This window comes from Lepisma saccharinum, chromosome 28 (assembly GCF_977018435.1).
Source record: "Lepisma saccharinum chromosome 28, izLepSacc3.1, whole genome shotgun sequence".
In the NCBI taxonomy this organism is placed as follows: Eukaryota; Metazoa; Arthropoda; class Insecta; order Zygentoma; family Lepismatidae; genus Lepisma; species Lepisma saccharinum.
This window is the reverse complement of record NC_139256.1, coordinates 5,880,392-5,901,385: the sequence shown is the minus strand read 5'-3', so window position 1 is coordinate 5,901,385 and position 20,994 is coordinate 5,880,392. Positions and strand designations below refer to the sequence as shown.

The following is a 20,994-nucleotide window of genomic DNA, read 5'->3' as shown; positions in this document are numbered from 1 at the left end:
AGTAAGTTGGCAACTTGAGTTCGCTCATTACGCATTGTTCGTTTCACTGAAACACTTTTTAATTTAGGGTAGCCCATCTCAAAATGTTCGGGGTTAAATTTGAATTCCTCATTGTGGAAAACTTTCCCAAAAAGGTTTCTCCCGTCGATATTTTTGGCATCGATGTTTTTGCCGTCGATGTTTTGTTGGCGATGATTTGACGCTACACCCCTAAACAGGCATATGAATAACCCCCTAGCACACTTGGCTCCAAGTCTTTCCCCGCCCCGCTGTTCCCTTGCATTGACGCCCTTTCCTCCTGTTGCCCCTGGAGGGTAGCGGAACGGCCTGTCTCTTCGCTTTTGTCGGCTGCAGAAAAAGTGTCCTCTGCAATATACACTCAACTGCAACGCTGTCGGTTAACTTATTTAACAATGTTGTTATTTTATTGAGAAAAAAACTTTTTAATTCCTTTACATTTTGCTGTTACCTGCGGTAACACCGGTTACACCTCTGGTCTCAATACTAATCGATTTAGGTGTAACTGTAATGCCTGTTTTACGTCTTTCAAATTCATTGTTCTTTACTTTTCTGTATTTTGCTCTTGGTCTTGTAAAGAACTGATTTTTGAATGGTGTTTTCCAGACATTATTTCGCAGTACGTACTCATGCCCTCCCTTGTCGTAATCAACATAACCGCCCCTAGGTTATAGAACTACATAGACAAGGAATTCTAACTGTCACTATGGTCGTACCCCCCCCCTCCCCCCATATCGTCCTTTATTCTGCCAGAAACTCAAAACTTTGGATTTGGAAATAAGCTTAGAATGTTATAGCTTACGTTACAACTTTGAAAAATTATAGTAATCCTGGATAAATTACAGATTATGCGAGACAAAAACAAAACTATTGTCCAAACATCAGTTCAGAAGCACACACAGAACGTGTCTGTAGCTGAAGCTTTGCCAATTGTGAAAAAAATGTCACTGCGACCGCATACTCTTGCATACCTTTACTCTAGGAGAAAGTTCAGAGAAAAATGCAGGTTCGATCAGGACTCGAACCCGGGTCTCTGGCATACCGTGACATTGCTATACCAATTGAGTTATGTTTATATGTGAAGTTGGCACTCCTGGAGAAGGAATTTTAATCGTCTGGCAATGGCGGTGATTATGAGGGCACTTGCCCCTTCCTACCTTTTTGCCCTGCACTATGGCACTAACCTCGTGCACCAAGAGAAAGTAAACTGTTCTTGCACCCTCCTTCCAGCTAGGCTCTTGGGGTAGGTGTGAATTGGCACAACCGAAGTAAAACCGGTAATGTGCCGGATTGATTTTGTATATTTTAATTTATTTATTTATTTAGGCCTATTTATCTATTGCAATTTCCAGTACAGCAGAAGCCATTTTAAAACGGAAAGACACAACAATAAAACAGTACCATAGTGTTAAAAAGGACACACGAAACAAAATAAATTAAAATAAACAAAATATAAACATAAATATAAACATAAGCAAGCCAAGACAGTACCTAGGTAAATAGATTACTTCCACAATGCATTATGTACATTTTTTCTAAGTTGGTGATAAAAGACGAATATTCACTTTTTCTTCCACTTTTGGCTAATCGCGAAGATGACGATGAGTGATGACATTGATGAAGGACTCTCACAAAGAACACCCATGTCCCGGGTGTTCTGTTTCGTGTATGCTTAACATATTTTAAAATGAAAGATAGGGATGGGAGATATAGCCCCCTCCCCGTTGTGCACGCCACTGTATAGATTTGTTGTGGAAACTGAGTCATAGTCAAGAACGAATTCTTCATGCCTTTTTGTTGAGCAGCGAAGCTATGCATGTCTCCAATGTAATTATTGTGAGCCTTTAAAGACTCGACGTTATCAAGTCGTTAAAATTTATCCGTAGGTGATAAATGCGCGCTGGAGGCGAGTTTATGCGTAGAAACGATCCCTACTTTATACATGGCATTCTTGTTAAGTCGCCAGCATGAGAAGAAAATTCAACATTGCAGTACGTGTGCTCAAGGTGTCCGCATAAGAGAAGGCATGTATTACCTAGATAAGTCACTGACTTTAGTTTGAGTACATAGTGTCCTGTGCAACTTCTCACCAGGGTAGTATTTGCAGGGGGCGGGAGCTGTGGGAGAATTCTCCCACTGGATACTGTAGCCGGGTCGCCAGAACAACCGCGAAAGGAATTAAGCGCGAAAATGAACGTTTCGCGGTTCTTATTTTCGCACTTATTCCCGTCTTCAATTTTGGTTTCGCGTTTAATCAGTTTCGCTGTTGTTCTTTTCGCGCTTATTCGTGTCTTCAATTTTGGTTTCGGAATTAATCCGTTTCGCAGTAATTCCTTTCGCGGTTTTTCCATTTCGAACTTAAACCTTTCGAGCTCAATCTGTTTCTCGATTATTCCGTTCGCTCATGTTCCGATTCACTCTTGTTCCTCCCCTACGTCTCCCGGTTGTGCCCTCTTGCGATTGGTCCGTTTCGTGCGCTTAATCTCTTTCGCGGTTATTCTGCCAACCCTCTGTAGACCTCTCTCGTTGAAATGCCCCCTAATGGCGTAGTAGTAACCTCGTCGCCTTGTACTCCAGGTGTCCCGGGTTCGATACCAGGTAAGGCACATAGTGATTTGTTTTAAGATGTTTCGCGAGAAAGTAAGAGATGGAACACGAAACAGTTAAAGAGAGATATGGGATCAGAAACATACACAGGCGTGCGCAAACTAATTTATTTGGGGGGGGGGGTTTCAATTGCCTATCTGGAATATTTCAAGGCCTACTTGTCCCGGGTTTGTTGCACGGTGGAGGTGGTTCGGATCCCACTTCAAATTGTAGGTCCAGTCCAGATTAGCCTATCTGTGCATAAAGTGGATATTAAACACAAGGTCAATCAACATACGAGTGAATAAAAATATTTTTTGAAAAAATACATTTACGAAGAACGTGTGTCGAAAATCCGAGTAAATACAGAAAGGAAAACGAGAAATAGAAACAAAACGGATGGACAAAAATAAGAGAGGGGGAGAGCGAGAGAGATGGGGGGAGAGAATATAAGACAAGAAGAAACGAGAGAAATATGAAGATGAACAAATACCAACAAAAGTAACATTTTAAGGTTTAACATTTTAGTAGAAATTAATTATGTAAACATGAAGAAAACTTCCTTACAAGTTGCATTGGCGTGCTTGTGTGTAAAATAGTCAATTCTAAGAGTCTAATCTGTACACGTTACTGGATACGAAATTTCCATAAACTTGTTAAAACACCTATAAGATATTCAATGAAAACACTTGAGCAAGTCTCATATCAATAACTGTAAAAACTGCAAAATAAACGGTGCAAGCACAAAAATAATAAAATTATAAATCAAAGTAATGGATGTTCAACATTCCCGTTTCAACAACGAATCTCTTTAAAAAAAATGGTTAAAATATGAGCCACTTTAGAACGAACTTATGATGTACGTATATGCTCGTCAGGTGTTTCAACACCCTGAGTCAGAATCTCGACCTGGCCACGAGCGTTCATAAAATGTGGCGGGGAGGGGAAACTGGTTATTATTAGTGACAAGTTCAGAATAACACATGTTCGTGAACTCATAAAAGTAAATTCTTTAATTAAAAAAAAATCTTTGGAATATTTTAATCCCTACACGCTACCTACTTGAAGTGGAAAATGTTAGCTTGGGAAATGTTTAGTCGAGGTGAGCTGGAGTGATGCTCGTATGGTTTAACATGGTGACTATGAGACAGCTTGGGGTGCTTTGCGAAAATTTTGATAAGGGGGGATACCATTCTCCCGTATCCCCCTCACTTCGAGCAGTAACGTTTTGATAAAATCTGATGAGGTTAAACTTATTTCCCCCAATTTTATAACGGTTCCTCAATAACTAATAGTTTCAAGTAAAATGAAAAAAACATATCACATTTGTAGAGCAGGTGGTTATGGCGGTTTAAAGATTTGCCTTCCGATAAAAAAAACGGCCGCCATTTGATTTCGGCCTGAGATTGTTTTTGTAAACTAATCGAAAAATACTAATGAGGTTCTCTAGGGCCTCACCGATGGCGCAATGGTAGCGTCATCGCCTTGTAATCAAGGGGTTCCTGGTTCGATTCTCGGTGGAGGCTCAAGATGGTTCGGATCGGATCACACTTTAAATTGTAGGTCCAGTCCCGATTAGCCTTTCTGTGCATAAAGTGGACTTAAAACACCAACTAAACTCCTCAGTTTCTCCACATCTAATGTGGGGCCTCCCTGATGGCACAGTGGTAGCGTCGTTGCCTTGCAATCAAGGGGTCACAGGTTCGATACCCAGTGGAGGCAGACAGTGGTTCAGATTCCACTTTAAACTGTAGGTCCAGTCCCGATTAGCCATGCTGCAGGCCCGTAGCCAGGTAGGGACCAGGGGCCCCTGGCACTGCTGTCAGCCCCTTGACATTAGGTAAATCTATTTTTTGTATATTTTGTTTGCAGTGAAAAGTGAAAATGCAGACAGCAGCTATTATACATTCATTCATCTTGTTTATGAGCCGAAGTCTAGGTAGAAGATTCTCTAGACTTTAGAAAGTTCTCTTTAAGGGAACTTCTTTATCTGTACCTTCCCTGCCCCTACCACATCTGCATCAATGGTCAACAGCTCCCAATTTTTGGAAACGAAGGGGAGTTTTATTGCTTCGGGCAGGGATGGAATGTACTGTAGGCATGATGATTGAATACCGTGTATTTTTTCTTGTATCATATAAATATCTGTATTATCAAAAGTAGTATAGAGTGTGTAGTAAGGGATGATGTCAGTAGAAGTGAATTAACACTTCAAGGGATGTTTTAGAAGATATAGAAAAAACTGTAGTATTTGCATGATATTTCTAAATTTTATTTTTTACATTAACTTGGTGAGGCCCCCCCCCCACATGAAATTTACCTTCAATTAATACTGTTAAGCTTTCTAAAATGGACTTTGTCTGCAACCCCCCCCCAATAACCCGTAAGCCCCCCTCGAGATCAATTTTAGCTACGGGCTTGCCTTGCTGTGCATAAAGTGGAGTTAAAAAACACCAAATCAATCACGTGTGCCATATTTAATGTATACGATACATGTACGGTGAATATATTTGTATATTCAATTCACACCAGTGGGTTTTTGTTTTCCAGAATGCATTGGTATTAACTGAAAATGGAGGCGTCTGTTATTCCTCTACTTCTACTGGCTGAAGCAGTTGCTTATGTTCATGCGGTTCCAGGTAATCACATCCATCTTCATTATTATTATTTCTGTGCAAGACTGCCCCCCCCCCACCCCCTGAGTTTCATTGTGTTGATCTCGAAATAGCAGTAACATCAGTCATTGCTCGCTCCAAGTAGAGTCATAAAAAAAATTGATGGGATTAGCAACCCACCGGAAGGTTGATATGAGACAACACTCTTGAATAGGATTCATCCCCAGATAATAGGGGGCGCTTGTTAAAACCTCTGTTGAGTCGAAAATGAAAATATTCATGTGCATGCGTGCAATGTGCTGTGCCCGTGAGTAATATATTAGGACCAGTGGCGGTGGTGCCAAAACATGGCGGGGAGTGCACTTCCTCTTGATATACAAGGCTTAGCATAAGAGGCCATAGTGCAGGGGCGGCAACTGTCCCTTTAATTGTCGTCACTGATTAGGACCGATAATTTTATTATTTCGTTATAGAACTTACATACACTTGTGCATAGTTTAAATAGTATTTTTAGGATTAGATTTCCGCCCAATGCATGGATATTCCTTTAGTAGTATTCCAGTTCATCTTGACTAAAGAGACCAATGCAATATCAAATTTATAACTATAACATCAGGATCAGGAAATAAGAATGTTTCACCCTTCGACATTAAATTATTATTCAGAATTTCTTAATTTTGCAGATGAGCTATGTGGACGGGAGAGCAACATGCGTTTGTTTGGTGGCCAAAGAGTCAACCTGGGAGAAGTTCCTCATGCGGTAAGGGTGACCCCCTTTATAAAGGTTTTTACAATATTTTTCATGGTGACATTTACATAATCTGTAAGTGTAGCCCAGCATAAGTACATGAGATACAATTTTTACATAAATTTTACACAATAAGTTCAAATACACTCTTAAATACCTTCTTTATATAACTACATTCACTCATTCATTAAAGATTGATTGATTGATTGATTTAGTTTATTTTACTTTGCGTTTTGTGCCTCTTGGCTAACTTGCGAAGATGAGGATGAGTGATGAAATGATGAAATTGATAAATGGACATTCACAAACAACTAAGCCTGAGCGGGATTCGAACCCGGGACCCTTGGCGTCGCAGCATGATGTGCTAACCACTCGGCCACAGGGTCCGGCCCATTCATTAAAGAAATATATATTACAATTTTATATCAACTTGTCTAAAATAAAGCAAGTACAATATATCCAATTCGAATATCTGGTGCGTACAACAATGAAACAAAAGTTATGGGAAATAGCACATTAATTCTTGATACGTTTTGTATAAAGTCTTTTGTTTCTCTGAGTGGATTGGACATTCCAAAATAATATGATGAGCATCACACCTTGAATTACCACAGTCACAATTTGGAGATTTTAAAATGTGTATTTTAAATAAATGATGATATGTTCTCACATGAACGCTTCTTGGTCTATTTATTAATACATCAATAAATACATTACATATACACATAAAGTTCTGTGAAAATTTATAAAGTAATACCATTGCTGCAAAAATATCACTTTCCAAAGTAATTAATTTTACTGAATTTTGGTCTAAATGTGGTTGTACATAAATTACTTTATGTAGGAAACCTATAACAAAAAAATCTTTCTCATATTCTTACAAACCTGCGTGAGAGAGGCACACCACTTTTTCTTTTCTTTCTTTTTTAACTACAATGCATTTTATCTATGAGCATAATTTGAACAGTTAGTCATGTGCAAAAAAATTCTTCTTTTGGCATGAGTTTAACTGCCAACAGTAATTTATAGGAAAAATAAGATGTGTATGTATTTAATTACACATATGCAACAGCACAGGATGCTTCATTAGGCCAGTTGCCTCAGAACACTCACTGAACCTTCTCATAGCTGCCACACTGAATCACGTTCTCTTAACTTTCCTCCCAGCTTCACAGAGGCCCAGAACCAATCTGCTTTCACAATGAAAGAAGTGCCTGAATACTTTTCTGGAGCAGTTGAGACTGAGGGCTTGCCCTTTACCTCTTCAAGTATGGAACCTTTGCTACAACCCTCATGTTTTGTATGGAGGGTTTGAAGTGGTGATATGGGAACCTTAAAGGAAGAAACTGTTGGGTTCAAACCTCCCAACACCTTACGAGGCAGCATATCAGCCTTCAAAATGTCATAGGCCTCCTTGCCTTCCACTACCACATGTGTGCATGAAGGATCGGTTATCTCCGTGTAAGTTCCACCATTCTCAATAAGCACATCTATCATGTGTCGTCGTTCCTCTTCAGAAAACCCAAAGAAACATATTCTCGATCCATCAAAGGGCTTCATTTTGTAAACCATCATCTCTTCATTGTTGCAACTTGCTCCCAACTCTCCTCTTCTCTCCCAATTCTTGAAAACCCAAGCATCAGACATCACAGGAATGTTAAAGGTCAAAGCATACTGGTACTTCTCCCCGCAGCACTGTGCTGCTACCAAGTGTGTAGTTTTGGAAGATATTTTCTTTCTAACTCCTCCACCCATGTTGTGCACAAGTTCTACCAATCGAGCAACATGTTCTAAATCTCTGAAACCTGTCAAACAAATGATTTTGCCACACATTGCCTGGCAGAAGAGAGGCCGGACATTTTTTGGAAATTCTTTCTCTGCTGCTTTCCCTTTCAGTGCAGTTGGTCCAATTATGTTGCATCTCAAACGGTGCAACTCAGCAAAAACTGGGCCACTAAAATCATCCAGCGCAAACACTGTGTCATATATGGTTTCCTCTAATATGTCAACCCCATTGGCAGAGTACACAATTGGTACTCCAAATGTCTTGGCTGCATTACAAACTTCTGCATCTTCTTGCAAGCTTCCCACTATGCATATTCTTTTCTGTCGAGAGGGTTTACTGCTTTTTCCACTTTCCTCCCCACTGTAATCTCCTCTCGTGGACTTTTGAAAATCCATTGGTGAAAACATCTTGAAGATCCTCACACATTAGAATGTGGCTTCCTCGTAAACTTGATTTTCAATAATTTATTTTATTCTGAATCTACTATATATTTAACTGAAAGTACGATACTATGATATAATAATACGACAATTTATCAAATACATTTAAAAAATTCAACACATTTCTTCACCTGCAAGTTTTAAAGCCACGTATTCTCAGTTTGTTCAATTATGTTGCCAGGTTGGCACATGAAGGTTAGTCTATTTGTCCATTTGATACTAGTTGCCTGTGACATCATAAATATTTGGCAAATTTTTTAAAAAAATACAATATTTCAACTAAATAACAAACAACTATAATGAAATGTCCATGGCATTACATCTTTTTTGCAATTATTGCTCTGTGAGTAAGTAAGATGGTATTAACCAGGCTTTTTTTCTATGAATAAGGTACAGGAACTCTAATATTTTATCCTATATTTTAAATTCAGTGTGTAAGTAAGAAAGCTTTATTGGGCGTAGAAAATAACACTATGGCTGAAGTTCTCATGTTTCCATATCTCATGTGCAAAGTGCTAAGTTTCACTAAAATGACCACATTGTCTTGTCTGTTGAATGGAAGAGAGAAGTTGAGTAGCTGACCAATAGATGTCAGTCTCTTACGCCACTCGAGTTGCATTGATTACAATACCTCAATCTGGAAAAGGTAATATACCAACACACACACACACACACATAACAATCAAACTATTGGTCATAATGTAATGAAATTTGCGGACATGCCTTGGTGTATGAGAAGCATGGTGACGTCACAGCGAGTGTTGGAAGTGGTCGCCATTAGCATCAATGCCTCTCCATGTTACAGAAGGTAGCCACCAACACATCATGTCACAGTGTCAATTTCCCGCTCAATGCTGTCTTGCAGTTTCATGATTTATGGACTCTGTTTTCCAGTATATGCGAACGATTGATTGAGTTGGTGTTTTAAGTACACATTACGCATGTAAGGCTAATCGGGACTGGACCTACAGTTTAAAGTGGGATCCAAACCACTATGTGTCAATAAACACACACTGTTCCACTGAGTACCGATTCATACTGTACTGCAATCATGAACCCCCAATTATGAGCACGAACTGTTAACCGAACATAAACACAAACCGCTATCAGGCACGTCACAACAGCAGGGCCAAGAACTCAGACTGAAAGCACACATCCATACGATTGGCATTTAACAGCAGAATCACCCAGATGCACACAGATGCCCATGTAAAGACTACAAAGACTAGCAAATTTCATTATATTATGAGCAATAGTTTGATTTTTATGAGTAAAAATCAAGGGCCTAGAGCGAGTGAAAGACCCTGTATAATGGAAAATATTATGACTTTATTAAACTGATCCACTCTTATGCTCATTATAGTTGGGTACAATTATTTAAAATTAGCATAGTTATTGTTTTCTTTATTTCAGGTATCCATAAATGTAAAGACAGGTCACAACAGGTATTTTCTCAAATGTGGCGGAAGTATCTTAAACGAACACTGGGTGCTCACTGCCGGACATTGTGTTGGAGATTTTGCTGGGATGTTAGTATTTTATGTACTCCTTAAGTAAAACTTTAGACAAAATATTCTGTAAAAAGGGCAAGATGCTTTTGCACAGAAGACAGTTCCTATACAGATGGAAATGCTGGCAGGCACTGGTACGCAGGATTTTTTTCATAGAGGAGGGGGGGCTGGACTTGTAAAATTGGATAGTGCATACCTGTGTTTCATGGTGCTGGAACGATTTTCATTTTGTGGGTACAAATTTTAACCTCCATGTAATTTTAATATGTGTATTTTAACTCTTAATTTAAATGAGGAGAGTAGCTCGCTTTACCCTATTCGCTCCAGCTACTCGACCAATGTAAACCAGGCTGAACCTTGCTCTGTAGTAAATAAAATACCTTTCTATTCTATTCTAGGCACAGACAAGTACCTAAGTCCAGAAAGTACTAACCATACAACCCAGTGGCGGATCCAGAAGCTACATGTTGGAAGGGCAAATTTCGGTCATGTACCTCACCTCACCAAGAATCAATTCTAACCTACACTTGCATTGTTTTATATAAACAAAATATCATACAGTAAACAGTAAAGTGAATAAATACAAGAGACAAAAACCTATTCTCTCCATGGCTGTAGGGTTCGATCCCCTTTTGGGGCATATTGCACAGTGGTTCGGAGCCAAATTTTAACTGTAGGTTCAATTCAATCAGTCTATCATGAGCATAAAGTCAAATATAATCGAACTTTAAAAATATCTTGAGCCTGTTAAACTTGGTGATAAAAGTCCGAACATTTGAGTTGTTCAAAAATATTAGGCATCATGATGTACCCCTATCACCCTCCCTGTGGATCCGCACCTGATACAACAGCATGGAAATTCATAATTCTCAAGAATTAAAATAAAACTTACGAGCATACTCAAAAACCTAGTCATAAAAAAAAGTACCATGCAAGAGAAAAATTAATGAAAATAGTTATGGACAATTTGCCAAGCAATACTTGTCTATTCCACTGTACATTATTACCTGTTTCAGGTATAGAAAGTTTACATACTACAACTGTGCCATTGTTGAAATAACCGCTGGACGATTGGACAGCAAGATTAAGGATAATGTGACCACCAAGTATGAACAGAGGAAGGAGGCCGAGAAGTTAATTCCTTACGAGAACTTCAGAGACAATGGTAATGATATAGCTCTCATAAAAGTAAGTGTTCTTGCAGTTTTACTACCTACTTGATTTATATAAATCTTATAATAATGCTCTTATTACCATAATGAACCTAGTAACTACAGTGCTTCCTGAAATCGAAATGAACTTTTGGTAGTTGCATGTTGCTACCCTGGCTGAGAATTAACTAAGATATACTTTAGAAAGCCTCCCCAATGGTGTAGTGGTAACATCGTCGCCTTGTGATCAAGGGGTCCCGGGTTCGATACCCGGTGGAGGCACATGGCACAGTGGTTCGGATCCCACTTCAAACTGTAGGTCCAGTCCCGATTAGCCTTTCTGTACATAAAGTGGACTTTTAAAACCAGAAATCAATATACTTTAGAAATTCCTGCTGCCCACCTCACTAACAAAAATTTAAAGAGGGTTGAGTGGTAGATGGGGGGTTACACAAAAATTTTCAGAAATTTGAAAGTGAATACAAAATACACACATACTAATAATGATTGTATTGTAAAATGATAGTCAAAATATTTGTTTAAAAAACTGGAGGAATCATGAGAGGACCACTTGTTCACTGTTGCCACTGCTCTCCCTTTTAACAATGGCATCATTGTTGGGAACTAACTTGATCTTTGCATTTGTTTGGGCTCCTGAAAAGCCAAATGGTCAGGGCTGTTACCTTTGGTCCCCTGATCAAGCGTTGTGATGAAAATTGAAGATCTACTTGAAAAGTAGCAAGCCCAGATATCGAAAGCCAGAACACAATGGTGATTGGAATCTATGAGCTAATTTTCTAATTGCAGAAAAGGTGGCATTGTTGCTGAAAAATGAACAAAAATACTCAAAATCTGATCAAAGTGAGATGAAAAGAATTCAAAAAAGCTGTCACCCAATGAAAAATCTTAGATTTTAACATTTCTTTACTAATTTTAAACCACAATACGTAATAAATATTGTTATTGTTTGTGCAATATGGAAAGTATGCCAGCATCGTGTTTGATATCTAGAAAGGAAGACCAGGAAGTATGTATACATTGGTCCAAAAGGGCTTCCCCGGTGTCACAGTGGTAGCATCGTCGCCTTGTAATCAAGGGGTTCCGGGTTCAATACCTGGTGGAGGCACATAGTGGTTCAGATCCCACTTTAAACTGTAGGTCCAGTCATGATTAACCTTACCATGCATAAAGTGGACTTAAAACACCAATCAATCAAACCTTGCTCCAAAAAAACTACATTAGCAACAGTAGTACAACTGGACTTCTCTTCTAATTGAATATTCGCATGTTTTGTTGGGCTGTGACCAAACCGACCGTCACTGAAGTGGCGAAATTCTGCAGTCACCTGCATTTCACTGGCCAAGTTCAGGTTGTCAGGTTAATATATCACCACAAACACGGCAAACTGACCCAAGAACTTATGGTTCTGCTTCTTCCCCTTTCCACTGCAATTGCAATAAATAGAGATGAAGAAATGACAACAGGGCTCCATCACTATTCGCTGAATTTTTCCACTTACAGTTTTATTAATTTGAGTTCTTTCTAGGGGAGGGGGAGGAGATCACTGATGGGATTGTAAAAATGGAACGAAATGAACAAAAATCTGGGTCAAAGACATCTGGAATGTGGGTGTGAGATTATAACATCTATCAGCCATAATTGTGGTATTGAAAGCAGATAACATTTTTGAAAAACCCATGCTACTGGTCGCTACTAAACTGAATTCAGGTTAAGGGAAGGCATTTTGCTTTTAGTGAACTTTGGATACAGTGAACCAATTAACTGAATCCTTCATTATAAGTGAAGTTGACTGTACTTTTTTAACTGTGGTGCTTCCACTATGTCCGTTGCATTTAACTGCCATAATGAGCAGGGGCGGCGCGTGCCTTTTCAGTCAGGCAGGGCACATTTTTCTTTTGGGTGGGGAGGGGGGGGGGCAGTTAATCTCTATATTCCTCTTTAATGTTTTTGAGGGGAGTTCCTTGATATGGAGTAAGTAAATTGTTCGAACAATTTGGAATAAAATTAACATTCTGATCAAGATATCTCTCCAAAGAGCATTAAATACTCACTACGTAGGAATACGAAAAATCAGCAACATAAGGAACAAATTACATGAATAAAAAAAAACTCGAATACTGACGTCGGAACCCTATACGCTTGCAGTAACTAAACTTTGGGTAGATACTGGAATGATTAGGAAAATGTTAAAGTAAAGTAAAGTGTTCCCCTGTGCATAGCACCACGCCATGAAGGCGTATAGGGGATGTGGGGGAAACGCCCTACACTTTCTTGATCCGGTCGTGAGTGGGGGTGATGTGATCAGCATCACGCCCCTGACCGCCTTTACCCCCCAGAGTTTCCCCCAGGTACCCATGTTATTCGACGCTGGGTGGGCACCGAGGTCGCTTCCACCGTTAGAAAAGTTCCCGGATTTGAACCGGCCAGGGATCGAACCCGGGACCTTGAGCATGGTAGTCAGACGCGTTACACTGCAGTTTCTCTTCCATTGTCAATGAATTGAAAGGCGTAGATATTAAAGTTTCTACATGATTCAATGTCATATTCACCAAGTATCCACTAATATCAATGACTAAGTAGGAAGATGATGCAGCGTTAAGTTGAGTTACAACACTTTACATTGGCCATGTACCCCCAAAAAGTTCGTTTATACTTACGAAGATATTCTGCATGTCAAGTTGCTGGAACACAGACACAATTACACAAATAAATAAACACGTACAGTAATTATAAACTCGCGAAAAACTAATTATTTCATAAGCGACCAACACGCACAGACGGAACGCAACGCAAACTCACACACTAACTCAAATCCAAATCAGTATTACAATGGGAAGAAAGGAGGATCTTTTTAAAAATACGAGGGACTAGTTTGTGCAATAAAGAGTGTTGTCAACTTTTCAGGTCGCCGGAACAAGCGCGAAGAAAAGCATTCGAGGGATTTTTTTCCTATCTTATTGCTGCAGGCTGGAAGAACGAATGAACTGCCTGCCAAGCGTTGGAAACACTGAACGAGGCAAACATGAATGGGCAGGGCACCTCGTTTACTGCCCAGAGACGGCTACGAATTTTGCGCTTTTCCATTGTGAGGGGACCGTCCCTTGCCTATGCTGTAAATGTTTGGATCAGTCAGTGACGTCACGTCTCCGGGCAGAGCTGAGATTGGACTCTCTCCAACAGGACGGAGAAATATATTAACCTCGCACAGGGTGCAAAACCTGTAAGTCTGGTTGCAGCAACGTAGGGGTTGAGGGAAAAAACAAAAAAAATAGTTAGGCGTATATACCGATCGTCTCTTCAGATGAACTTTTTGTGTTAAAATTGTTGTGGGGCAGTGCCCTAGTTGCCCTTTATGTAGCATCGCCACTGATAATGAGTATGTGTTCTCTAATTATCTTTAGAACATTTATATTAATGGTTTTCTGATTGTTTAAAACTGATTACCCTTTTTCAGACAACCTGTATAAATATTTCAATGCAACGAAACAATTATTCACACAAGAAAACATATGCAATGTAATTGTTTTTAACATTGAAGCTAGAATCAGTACAAACTGCATCCATTATGCTTGTTGCTTTGTTACAAGAAGATATATTTTTGTTATTTTGAGAATAAATAGAATAGATAATATATATTTTATGCTAATTCTTGTTTACTTTTTCCTCTAAGGTGAATTCACCATTTCAGTTCAATGACTACGTGAAACCTATTTCTCTTCCAAGTCGACAGGAAGCTGTGAAACCAGGACAAATTTGTCAAACATCCGGTTGGGGAAGAGGTGTAAGTTGCTTAGCATTTCTATCTATCCACACAATGCTACTTGCAACAATGAATAATATTATGAAATACGTACTATGCCTCACATTTTCAAGATAGGAATTCTCATGTGCAAAGCAAACTAGGCTTCCCTCTCACATGGGGGTACACTCAGCTTGTACTCCCTTTTGAACACACACACAAACAGGATGTAACCCTACAACACCTACAGCATTTCAACACAGACCTCAAGGTGAATAGCCCATTGCCCTACAAGCCCTCCAAAATGGTATTTCTATACTTTGTATGCAACCATGAGCCATGCCATTTATTTCGTGTCTCACAATAGTAGGTTATGCAAACAAAATCACAGCAACAGAGATACAAGGGTGAAGTCACTGGGATTGCTATGTCACTTTCAATGATTGTTGTGAAATACAGGTAATATAATCCAAACAACCAAACATGATAGTAAACAGAAGTAATAAAATATCCATGGACAGAAAGGTAGGGAAAAAGTGTGAGAGAACGCCCTCTGTAAAAACATACATCTAGGATTTCTACTAAGTCCTTTGTCCTTGTTCATCGAAATGACTATCCTTTTATGTTATCCAAAGAACCAGTCCCTCATGTGCTACTGGTTATATGACTACAAGAGATTAGTTATGAATCCACATTTACTTACTGCCTGAACCAGCAATAGAGTCCTGCACTGGGGCCATGTGGTCTAAAACATAAATTTTGGGCTCTGTCTACTGGACATGTGTAGGTTCAAGTCTCCTGGGGTAAACATAACAACTTTTCTCTTGATATTTCAGTCTGTGTATGGGCCCGGGCCCAGTGGCGGCCGATGAAGGGGGGCTGTAAGACTGCAGCCCCCCCCCAAACAATTTACGTATTGTTGCCATTAGTGCAAAAATTAAATATTTACACTTCTGCTATCTTACTACATCCCATTACGCTGTGTGGAGCTTTCAAAATCACTTGGCACGCGACAAGCGGCAAACTGGTATATGAATCTGCTTTCCCCTCGGGGACTGTCAGTACATCTCCATGTTAACTCTAACGTAAGCACTGCTTCCACTTCCCTCCCTGCTAGGCCCATGTCAATGCTAAAGAGCAGACTGCATTCACTGCAGTCCAATGCTGGTCTAATGTACGGTGGCACTGCCAAGTGGTAGAAATCAAAAGCTCTCCCATAAACATGTGATTACTGAGAGAAACAGTGGCCGGCCATGTATCACGTCCACTTCGCTTGTCAGTAAATGCATGATAGTTTAAGTTTTCGAATTGATTCAAAGAGTTATTTGTTATCTGGCAGTAAGTTATATAATCTGATGTTCTGAATGGTAAATCGTACAAGTAAAAATGAATAATTCAGTACAGTATTTAAAGTCTGTTCGTTTTAGCTCTTTAACGCTGCAAGAGAAATACGACATAATTTTTTTTTATGAATGCAGCCCTTCTAACAGTAAGTAGCATAAGCCGCCACTGGTGGCCACCACCATCATGAGGAAATTGGGAATGAGTAGCATAACCAGGTCATAGAAAACCTACAGCGATGACTGGGGATTCGTCATGCTGACCAGGCACGTAGCCAGGGGGAGGGCTAAGAGGACTGAAGCCGCCCCTCCAAAATCTTACAAATATCTAATTTAAATAGTGTATAGTGGTAATTAATTTTACTTCCTTAGCAGGATTAAACATTAGATCGGAAAAAGTTTAGTGTATAATAGAGGAACCAGGTTCATTTTTCCTTGTGAGAGATCATACAATATAAACTTTAGGAGTAAAATTTGCCCCTAACTTTTAAAGCCTTTTTTTTTAATGGAATGTGCAAAAAGTTAATAACAAAATATATTAACTATGATATTCAGTACACTAACTGTACAAAATGTAAGAAAAATAATGAACAACACTTGTGTTGGATATTCACTCATACGGTGTATCAAGTAGCAAAGTCTCTCCACTTATATGATAATAATAACAATAATAAATTTGGATTAAAATCAGTTTATTTTTAATAACTTATAATAGTTAATATTGTAAAATGACAATTATAACCATGGTAATAATTATTATTGTCATTATTATTTCTACTAATCAAGTTTTATCAGTGGTCTGCCCCCTCTACAAATATTTTTAGCAAGGCCTGTGTGGATAAGGAATTAGCCCCCACCCTCCAAATAAGATCATGGCTATGAGCCTGGTGCTGACCACACATCATCCCACAACTGGTTGGGCTGTAACAGGCTGCTATACCATGGGTTATTATTACCAACAATAGAATCAATGAAAACCGGTTGCTTTGTAAAACATGAGAGACCAGTTGCCTTCTCGTAAGTTTCACAACTGTCATGGCTGCTGATGAATGGTGTCTAAAATAATGGAAGGAAATGTTAATAATCATCTCCCAAGGACTGTAGGAATCAAGTATTCATATCATCTAATGCAAAATTAGAAACTAATGTCCTTGTAATATGGCGTAATCTTTACAGGGCAATGCACCCTGCTTAAAGCAGGCTGACTTGAGACTTTCAACTGATACATCAAAATGCCACGAGATGTACCAAGAGGATTGTGGCGTGGATTTGACTTCAGTAGCCACATGCTTTGATGTCATAGGCCACAATAGTATATGTCATGTAAGTACATAATATATGTTATCACTGGCAGCGATTGGGTGACAAAATTGGGAAAACTGGGGAGGAGGGTAAGGAAAATTTACATTAAGAGGTCATAGCATGCAGGCAAGAAGTGGGGAGCAACTGCCCCCCCTTTCCTAATTGCTGCCACTGTAAGATGGAAAGTATTAAATTTCCACCTGACCGAAGATTTCACATTTTTTATTATTAGTATTATTATTAACCAGTTACACAGTAATAAATTTCTAAACAATGTGAGTGTAAATTTTGGTTCAATCCTCATAACAACATACTTCTATAGCTAAAGTTTTGCTTCAGTTAGTTTTTCTGTTTTGAAATATAACATTTATCTATCAAGTTATGTCCACACATACACATATATTCAGACAATAGCGGTGATTGGATGCCACATCTTTGGGAGTGAAGGAGGTGTCAACGACTGTTATTTTCTCTTGTTATATAAGGCCTAGCATTAAGAAGCCATAGTGGAGGGGCAATAAGTGGGGAGGGGGAGCAAATGCCCCACATCCCCCTAATCACCACCACTTTATTCATAAGAAAATGTACAAAAATAATGCATTTCAAAGAATATAAATGTAAATTTGGCATCAAAATAGTGGTAAATTATCCCTATCTGGAAGAAACCATTTCCATATATGCATATCCGTATCAACTAGATCATGCATAAAAATTTCATAACTACTTTTTGCCCAGTTTTTTGTTCTTGTTTACTTTTATCGCAAATTCATTTCATATATTTACTAAACTACAAGTTGTATAATGTGAAGTGTTTGCATACATTAAACTCTCTTAGCAACACCCATCCACACACAAGTAACATTATTGGAAAGAACCCACACAGCTCACTTTCAGAAAGACAGTTCTAGAGTTAAAATGGGTTTATCATTAGTTTGTGATTACTGAACATAAAATCTCTTCCAACAGGGCGATTCTGGAGGGGGGCTCATCTGCAATGATGTAGTATTTGGAGTAAACGTGGACATCATACCAGAAATCTGCGAATCTGCCGAATTCACAACCGTCGCTACAGTCAGCCTTTACTTGGACTGGATTCATGAATCACTTAAGGATGTAGGCAAGTGAAACTCTCTATGCATTTCCATAGACTTATTGAAATGAAGGACTGAAAATTAGGGGCAGTACCCATTTCCAAATACAGTGGGAAAATTATGATGGTCATATGTGGATTACAACACATGACTACCACACCCTTCCACCGCTTTCGTATCAATTTTACCAAAATCACTAAAAATGCTGCACCATGCCCTAATATAAGTGAAAAATTGCACTAAATATGCCTTTGCATCCGCTGAAATAACCTTACACATATATATATATATATATTTTTTTTATTGAAAATTATGGATAAGAACGTCATGTTGATTCTATTAAATTGTTGCTGAAAATGTTCTGGACTCTCAAGACATAATTAGTGAGGGGACACATCCCCTTAATAATAATAATAATAATGACAACCTGTGGCACAACAGCTCTTGAAGGCCAGGGCCTACCTACAAACTGCCGGCCTCACTCCCATATGCTTCAGCAGAGGTGGGAGATCATTCAACTAGCTACGGTGTGACGTGTGGTCAGCACGATGAACCTCCAGTCATTGCAGGTTCCCATGACAGAGTCACGCTACTCATTCCTCGCAATGTTTGGTGGCCACCGTCTCATACACAGGCCAAAATCTGAGGAGAAAAGTTGCTAGGCTTCCCCCGAGGAGACTCGAACCTGCACACATTCTGTAGCCAGAGCCCAAAGTCTAATGCCTTAGACTGCACAGCCATGGTCCCTTAGGTAATCCAGAAAAAATGCTGTGCATACGTAAGATATTGATGTATTTTATGCAGGAACATCGTCTAGGGACACAATGCATGCATTAATTGTGGGGGAAGGATTGCATTACTTTCTATTCAAGATTATAGTAATATCTTTGCTATACGTATGGATAGCACCACCGGCTTCAGTTCAAAAATGTAACACGACTTTAGTTGTGCGCTCCCTTTGCAATGCACTGCATGGTTATTGCAGGAGTCGGTAATTGGAAGATCTTAGCTATGATGTCCTTCTTTGAATAAAATAATTGATGGGAAAATGAATCAACTCTCAGCTGGGGGAAATGTGGTGTCTCGTAAGAAAGTATTACATGAAAAACAAACAGTCGACGGATTATGCCCAGTTCAGATTCGCTTCTAATGTTGCTATGCATGTATTTCAGACCATTCCTCTATTTGGCAGAAGCTCTGCGTCAGTCCGAATAGGCAGCCACATGAGGTTCTTGATGGGAGATATGTTTCCAGAACAGATTATCCATTCATGGTAAGTACATGGTAATTTATTATCGAATGGAATATTGTTGTCTTTCTTTATCTGTTACTGAATTTAATATCTGTTGCTAGAGAGTATTGTCAAATATTTTCCACAAATCATTGTAAGATTCTAATACTAAAGTCATCGTGCCAGAGTTGAAGGATTAAGTCTTGTTCTCAGCACTATATGCCGCTTGGAGACGGAAGGAGTTTACGAACAGAAGCTGTGTAGTCCATCTGCAACTTGTTTCCTAAGAAATCAAGGTTGGCTGACAAAAGTTATTGTCCTTACATTTGACAACTTTGTTACCATGTGACAAATTTCAAGATTTAAGTTCACTTCACAGATAAGACAGGACCTGGAGTTTAAAGTGGGTTCTGAACCACTATGTGCCTTCCCCAGGTATTGAACTCAGGACTGACACTCCCACACCCTCTAAAACTTCTACACACTGTATTAGTGCAATTGTTCTAGTTGTATTAACAGGAGATACAGTACATCACAAAAATATAGCACCACTGTGTTTGTGCTCTGCTGTGAATTATGTGATTCTCTGGCAACTAGACAATATAGAAAACAATTTATTTTGTTCTGATGTGCTGACCCCATGTCACCGCATTACCGGTTGAAGATCTCCACACTTCTAGGTAGGATTGTGGGAGGGAGACTGGCAGTCCGGAGATAGGCCAAGGCCCTTCGAGGGCTGTCGAGCATCTAAACATGTAATTTTTTAAGAGTGGTGTAATTTTTTTTGTGACTGACTGTATTTTGTTTAATATCTTTAGTATTTTTTTTTTTTTATTTTACATTGCTTTTCTGTCTTTTGAGCCTAACCGCATTGAAGATGAACTCAACATAAAACACAAATGCCCAAGCCAGGATTTGAACCTGGAACAATTTGTGGCAAGATCATGACCTGACCACTCAACACATTTTGGCCACTGAAGCATTTATGGTAATGTTAGTTAAAACTAAATTTTAATATTGAGACACACCCTTAATACTTTGTATTTGATTGTTGATTTGATCTGGTTTATTTTACATCACTTTTCTGACACTTTTGGTGAAATGGTGAAGGGACACTCACAAAGAACAACCATGCCCAGGGTGGGATTCAAAACCCGGGACCCCTCGCAAAGAACAACCATTCCCAGGCTCGGATTCAAAACCTGGGACCCCTCGCAAAGAACAACCATGCCCAGGCTGGGATTCAAAACCCGAGACCCCTGGCATCATAGGAAGCTGTGCTAACCACTCCACCACAGAGGTTAGCACTTTGTATTTGGTATTACTTGGTCTGTAGTATTGAGTTAACATCATTAAAACATTTTTCAGGTTTATTTTCTTCAGAATTTACTCTGCTCTAACACAGTATCCTATGT

The 20,994-nt window shown here is 39.2% G+C and overlaps 1 protein-coding gene across 1 annotated transcript in view; it reads left to right on the top strand.

Moving 5' to 3' along the window:
* The first annotated feature begins 1,946 nt into the window (after positions 1 to 1,946).
* LOC145981019 (transmembrane protease serine 9-like) overlaps positions 1,947 to 20,994 on the top strand; it is a 32,531-nt gene continuing 13,483 nt past the window's right edge. Inside the window, exons 1-9 of the mRNA XM_083114115.1 lie at positions 1,947 to 2,042; positions 5,155 to 5,243; positions 5,903 to 5,979; positions 9,607 to 9,722; positions 10,721 to 10,892; positions 14,547 to 14,657; positions 17,132 to 17,278; positions 18,224 to 18,374; positions 19,521 to 19,621. Of these exons, the coding sequence (XP_082970241.1) occupies positions 5,177 to 5,243; positions 5,903 to 5,979; positions 9,607 to 9,722; positions 10,721 to 10,892; positions 14,547 to 14,657; positions 17,132 to 17,278; positions 18,224 to 18,374; positions 19,521 to 19,621 (942 nt within the window). The 5' untranslated portion in view covers positions 1,947 to 2,042; positions 5,155 to 5,176. The remainder of the gene's footprint in view (positions 2,043 to 5,154; positions 5,244 to 5,902; positions 5,980 to 9,606; positions 9,723 to 10,720; positions 10,893 to 14,546; positions 14,658 to 17,131; positions 17,279 to 18,223; positions 18,375 to 19,520; positions 19,622 to 20,994) is intronic.